At 47.1% G+C, this 6,703-nt stretch overlaps 1 protein-coding gene across 9 annotated transcripts in view; it reads left to right on the top strand.

Annotated features, from left to right (window-relative positions):
- Positions 1–6,703, top strand: part of LOC109908378 (chondroitin sulfate proteoglycan 5) — a 44,961-nt gene that overhangs the window by 33,269 nt on the left and 4,989 nt on the right. For 4 of the 9 annotated variants that reach the window (XM_020507046.2, XM_031789321.1, XM_031789331.1 and 1 more), the window contains exons 3-4: positions 1,734–1,922; positions 5,159–5,237. In XM_020507046.2, the coding sequence (XP_020362635.2) occupies positions 1,734–1,922; positions 5,159–5,237 (268 nt within the window). Of the gene's footprint in view, positions 1–1,733; positions 1,923–5,158; positions 5,316–6,703 lie in introns of all 9 variants that reach the window. The other 5 variants (XM_031789339.1, XM_031789307.1, XM_020507049.2 and 2 more) reach the window with 3 other exon arrangements.

Raw genomic sequence — 6,703 nt, forward strand, 5'->3', positions numbered from 1 at the left:
TGTGTTTGGGGAACAGGGGAAGGGAGAGGTGCATTTATGTTTCTCTTCACATTCAAATTCTTCCAAGAGAATGTGAGTCCATCCGTAAGTGGTGATTTCCCCCTAAAATCCACGTGCAGATATTCAACCTGGAACCTAAGGGTTCTACCTGGAACCAAAAAGGGTTCTTCAAAGTGTTCTCCTGTGGGAACAACCAAAGAACCCTTTTAGGTTCTAGATACAGTAGCAGCAGGAATATACATAGTATCTGGTTACTGTGGTTTCATTTAAGTTATAAGCAGTGAGAGACATTACCATTTCCCCTTGTAACCAGTGTGATCGACCCAGTTTATAGAGTCTATGTCTTCTTATGCAACATGCCATACAACTCATTCTCGTAGTGGTTACAAGCATGTGAAGCAGCACATTTGGTTAGTAAGGTTCCAGTCTTGTTAATAAGAACTGAGATATTTAGATGCCAGATAGTCAGCACAAAAAGCCATCTGCCTCTGTCATTTTTGTCCCCAGGTGGAAACCGTACACTGGCAAACTGGAGAAAAAAAGAGTCTAGGGCTCAGATGGCTGTGTGTGTGTGTGTGTGTGTGTGTGTGTGTGTGTGTGTGTGTGTGTGTGTGTGTGTGTGTGTGTGTGTGTGTGTGTGTGTGTGTGTGTGTGTGTGTGTGGAAAACAGCCTCTGGCTCTTTGTTTTGTTCTATTTTCTTCTCTGACAGAGTGATCACATTATCCCTTCAAATAGAGCCATGTTGACGGCCTGCTGGTGACACTTAATTAAGGCATCTGAGAGTCTGTTTTAGACTAAGAGTTGAAATTTCACTTCCATAAATGATATACACGGCTGCATATGTGGGATGTTGAAGAGCATTTTTTAGACCCCACATCCAGGGCTGGATTTCATCTGTATCGTGGAAGGTCCGCGATACAGCTCGATTTAAATTGAAAGACAATGTTCCCGCATAGATTTTTCTATTGTGTTGTATGATCGAACGTTTGCCTATGTGTAACTGTTTTTGTCGCACTGCTTTGCTTTATCTTGGCCAGGTCGCAGTTGTAAATGAGAACTTGTTCTCAACTGGCCTACCGGGTTAAATAAAGGTAAAATAAAAAAAGTACAAATCTGAGATTGTCCACGATACTTCCACGATACGGATTGAATCCAGCCCTGAAAGCTTTCAGACTCACATAATGAAGCACTTGGGATAATTATAAACAGCAATTCTTGATTTTCTTAAACAGAGCAAACTGGATGTAAATGTGTGCCAACCATTCAAGCTTGAACTATGAATGACATAGTGGTACTGCCCTCACCCTAATCTAAATCATTTAGAGCCTGCACACACACACAGACAGAGACACACACACAGATACACACACACACACACACACACACACACACACAATTTTGTTGAAGTGTTCTATTTGGTAAATAAACCCTCTTCCATTTCTCACCCGCCCTTCTTTTCTCTCCATCCTTGATTTATTTCCCTTTACGCTCCTCTCATGGCCTTTCTCTACTCTTCCCTTATCTGGCCATTTCATCTGTCACCATATCTTTCCCTGGCTGCTCTTCTCTCTCCTCTCCGTATTCCATTACACACGCCTCATTGTTTCCACTACTACTACTTCCCCTCTTCGTCTTCATCTTCGTCTTCCTGTTCTTCCTCTTTCTTCTTCTTCTTTTTCTCTCCTCTCCTTTTTGCTCCCCTCTCTCTCTCCATCCCTCCTTCTTCATGCAGGTGTAATGTCCAGGACTACATCTGGCACAAGGGTTCTCGCTGTGAGTCGGTGGTGACAGAGTTCCAGGTGCTGTGTCTGACCATCGGGGCGTCGGCCCTCATGGTGCTGCTGCTTTTCATGATCATCGTCTGCTTCGCCAAGAAGCTCCACGTGCTCAAGACCGAGAACAGCAAGCTGCGCAAACGCAGGTAAGCTTACAGCGTGGGCCTGGGGAAACCTGCACAAATATAGGGGAGTCTATGGACCAGATAAAACCAGTTAGCACAAAGGTGTAAGAAAACCAGGAAAAACCAGGCAGAGCAACCAGAGATCATAGAACCCATGGAAAACTGGCTGTGCAAATGCAGGTGAGCTTATGGACTAGAAAAACCAGGCAGCAGATGGACAGGTATTTGAGGTCTTGTATTCTCACAGCATATGTATGTGACATTTTTAAAAATCACACTCACTACCAACAAAGCTTAGCATTTCCTGCACTTTTTAAAATGATCATATTTAGTATTCGAGAGAAGAGGCTGAGGGAGGGAGGGAGGGAGGCTATACTGGAAAGAGGAGGATGGGGGATGGGTCACAAACAAGAAGAGGCGATAGACAGAACAGACAGAGGGGGAGAATTGGATGGATCAGATAAAGGGGGGAGGATATTAAATGAGCGAAGGAGACAATGAAGGAATGTAGAGGAAGAGGAGGGGGCGGAAAACACGATGAAAAGATAGATGAGAGAAGAAACGCAGAAAGAGAGAAGAGATAAAGCAGAAAGAGAGAGAGAAAGAGAGAGAGAGAGAGAGAGAGAGAGAGAGAAAAATGGAGGGATTGAGTTTGCATTGAAAGAGAACAGGATGAGGATAGATAGAACGAGTGCAGTATGAGATGCGGCTGTGCCTTCGCTAGTCGTTTTGCCTAGCAACAGTGAAGTCATGTAGGAGGGTGGAAGAGTGTGGATGCTTCCATCAGCAATGCACATTTCTTAGCTGAGGATGATGATGTTAGCATTATGATGATGATGAAGGAAAGTGGAGCAGTCAGTGCGGTGGATAGCGTGCTGATGGCTAGTGCGCGGTGCTAGCTGAAAATAGTGATGTCATTGCTGCTCTGGCTCCAGCTGAAAGTAGGGCAGTCTGATCAGGAGTGTATGAGAGGGGAGGGGAGACAAGGCAGGGGAGATGAAGTTGACCTACATACAGCTGTGCGACCTGGGGGTGTGTGTGTGTGCGCACGCGTGTGCACGCGTGTATAGGACACTGCTGATGAGGCTCATGTATACATGAGACGCCCACCTCTCTCTCCCTCCATCTGCTGCAGATAATTGCAGTGGCCTGCACAATGTATGTGCCGCAGTCAAGATGAGGTATGCTTCCCTGTCAGAGAGAGAGGCAGAGAGAAAGATGGAGCGAGAGAGAGATGGAGGGAGAGAGGTGCTGGGGAAGGTGGGGAAAGAGAGAGGTCATGAATGGGAGGAAGGGGAAGAAAGGGAAGGAGAAATAGTAGGGATTGAGGGAGGGAAAGAGAGAGAAAGCGAGAGGGGTGACAAGAGTGGCAGAAAGTGAATGGCAGAGGACAGAGAGAGAGAGATGCAGGTAACATTATCTTTGCAGAGAGGAGAGTGTGTTCTGGCTGAAGAGCCAGATTAAAACTGACACACCCTGGCTTTAGTCCCTTTTCTCCTGGGCCACGGCTTAGAAACCACACTCTCTCTCTCTCTCTCTCTCTCTCTCTCTCTCTCTCTCTCTCTCTCTCTCTCTCTCTCTCTCTGTCTCTCTCTCTCTGTCTCTCTCTCTCTGTCTCTCTCTCTCTCTCTCTCTCTCTCTCTCTCTCTCTCAGCCCTGTAGTATCCTCCTTTCAATTAAATTCAATTTGCTTTATTGGCATGATATAACAATGTATGTATTGCCAAAGCTTACTTTGGAGATTTCAATATTAACATCATTAAAATAATAATAATAAATATTGTCAACTTCTTTCTGTCTCCCTATTTATTTATTTCTCTACTCCATCTCTCTAGCACACTCTCCCTTCTCATTACTTGAGCTTTGATTGGCCTGTAATATGAACTCATTAAATATAAATGTTGGCGCGGCATCTCAGTCAGACAATAGTAGGAACTGATGGGTCTACTTCAGAGGATGTTTAACTATGGATATGATGAGGAGAGGGAGAGAAGGAGATCGAGAAGAGACAGAGAAACTGAGAAACTCTTTCCAGCCAGCAGACGTTTCGAGAATAACATAAAATGACAAATGACTGTTTGGGAAGTCTGTTTTGGATATCAAGTTTCTCCAAGTTTTTAATTGGGTACACAAAGTGAATCACAGTGCTTCAATGGTAGGTCAATGTTGAGTCATTGTTGCCTGTTTGGAAAGTACCTCTCATTTTTGTTTTCAGTTGCAAAACATTTTGCTATACAGTGTGCCCTATTGAATGCAACCCAGGATTGACTTTCAGTGGAAATAACTATAGTCTACTTTTGATTCACAGCTGATTTGTTGCATCACAGAGGGTATCTGTCTGTCTGTCATCTGCAAACTGAAGTCTTACACTTGCACTATACTGTAACTAACACTGCTCTCTCTTGCTTGTTCTCTCCCTCCTTCCTCCTCTCCCCACCTTCTTTGCCCCCTGTTTTCACATACTTTCCCCTCGTCCTTGAATCGTCCCTATTCTCCGTTCATCTCTCCTTTTTCTCTTCTCTCCACCTCTCGCTGCATCCTCTTTTTCAATCTCCCCCTCCCCATCGACACTCTCCTTTTCCTCCACAATGTGACCACTCCTACTTTCCTCCTCTTTTACCTGTTCTCCCTGGTCCCCTCCCTGTCCTCCCTTCCTCTCGTCTCTGGTCCACTCACTGTCGTCCCTTCCTCTCGTCTCTGGTCCCCTCACTGTCGTCCCTTCCTCTCATCTCTGGTCCCCTCCCTGTCCTCCCTTCCTCTGGTGTCCTCCCTTCCGCTCGTCTCTGGTCCCCTCCCTGTCCTCCCTTCCTCTGGTCCCCTCCCTGTCCTCCCTTCCTCTCATCTCTGGTCCCCTCCCTGTCCTCCCTTCCTCTGGTCCCCTCCCTGTCCTCCCTTCCGCTCGTCTCTGGTCCCCTCCCTGTCCTCCCTTCCTCTGGTCCCCTCCCTGTCCTCCCTTCCTCTGGTCCCCTCCCTGTCCTCCCTTCCTCTCATCTCTGGTCCCCTCCCTGTCCTCCCTTCCTCTGGTACCCTCCCTGTCCTCCCTTCCTCTCGTCTCTGGTCCCCTCACTGTCGTCCCTTCCTCTCGTCTCTGGTCCCCTCCCTGTCCTCCCTTCCTCTCGTCTCTGGTCCCCTCCCTGTCCTCCCTTCCTCTCGTCTCTGGTCCCCTCCCTGTCCTCCCTTCCTCTCGTCTCTGGTCCCCTCCCTGTCCTCCCTTCCTCTCATCTCTGGTCCCCTCCCTGTCCTCCTCCTCTTCCCAGCAGTAAGTACCGGCCTCCATCGGAGCAGCACAATGATAATTTCTCCCTGTCCACCATCGCTGAGGGCTCCCACCCAAATGTAAGGAAACTGTGCGACACCCCTCCTAACGTCCCTCATGCCCGTGCTTTGGCTTACTATGATAACATTATCTGTCAGGTAACGTGGTTCTCGTCTCTCTCTCACCCTTTTCTTCCTTCCCTCCTCCGCATGGGCTTGAGTGTCACCTCTCCGGGGTACAAGGCGGGTGTTACAGTGGGGGCGTTCTCCTTCGCTATGGGACAAGTCTACAGGCATAGTACTACTCCCGGTTACTGAGGCAACACTGTTACCATAGCAACAACGTGGCTGTAAAGTCTCTACTGTGCATTGCTTATTGTCAGTTATTGGTTGAGTTTTTTGGTTAGCTATTGATCCCACTTGAAGGTGACACAAAAACACACATGCATGTACACACACTGCAGATGTGAAATAAGTTGATCTTACCTATACATCTGCCTGACCCGGTGGTGTGGTCAGTTCTGCCTATCTGCCTAGGCTAAGACTTGACCAAGAGAGAACTCCTATAGCCCTCACTGTAACCCCCTCCACCCCATCTATCCCTGATCTGCTCTCCCTTCGATCGGTATGTCACTGCATGCCTGCTCTATCGCTCACATGGTGCCCCCCCCCCCGGTGGCCATGTCAGCCGCTGCAGCAGCCTGTCCGTCGCTCTGCCTCTGTATCTCTGTCCGTCTGTTTCACTCGTTTATCCTGACTTGGGCTGGATAGGTTAGAAAAGTGAAGGTGTCTTGATTGGTCGATAATAGAGCTTTGGGGGGGGGGGTGTGAATCTGGGGGCATTAAATGTATTTAGTTTATGGGGTTATTATCAGGTTGATAGCGGATGGTGTGCGAGATGTGTGCACGGTGGGCGGGGCTATTAAGTCAGGATAAGCATTTGAGATGCAACGTCCCCCTGCTGCCTGTAGGTGGCGGGGGAGAGTATAGACCTAGATGCACAACTAACGGAAGCATGGGGTAGCATAGCGCTAACATGGTCGTAGCAGCATGAGTAGAAGTAGTGCTACGACATAAGATGTGGCGCCACATTCTCACAACTCATCAAATAGTTCTGGTCGTCGTACTTGGTATAACCACAAGCAAATTGCTTCACTTAGCTTTCTTTTGCTCGTTTCTTTGTTTGTTTGTAGATGCTGTGTTATTCTTCCTTCCGGGTAATTGCGATAATGTTTCTGTAAATATAATATAGTGACAACTTGGGGGGCATCATATTGCAGTGGTTCATACCATGATACAGAACACTACTAACCGTAACCACAACCCAATATCATCCACAACCAAATAAAACACCATATAACACCCCCATCTTCCAGACATCTTCTAATCACTGAAACAGGATAGCTCTGCTCTTTGAGTCTCAACCTGGGTTTGCAGCTTAGCTCTACAGCTCTAAGTCAATGTATTAGTACATATCTCTATCCATAGGAGTTCATATAGAGCACCAGTATAGAGTATCTGGAAAAAAGGACCATTAAAATACTATG

This window comes from Oncorhynchus kisutch, linkage group LG2 (assembly GCF_002021735.2).
Source record: "Oncorhynchus kisutch isolate 150728-3 linkage group LG2, Okis_V2, whole genome shotgun sequence".
Classification (NCBI taxonomy): domain Eukaryota; kingdom Metazoa; phylum Chordata; class Actinopteri; order Salmoniformes; family Salmonidae; genus Oncorhynchus; species Oncorhynchus kisutch.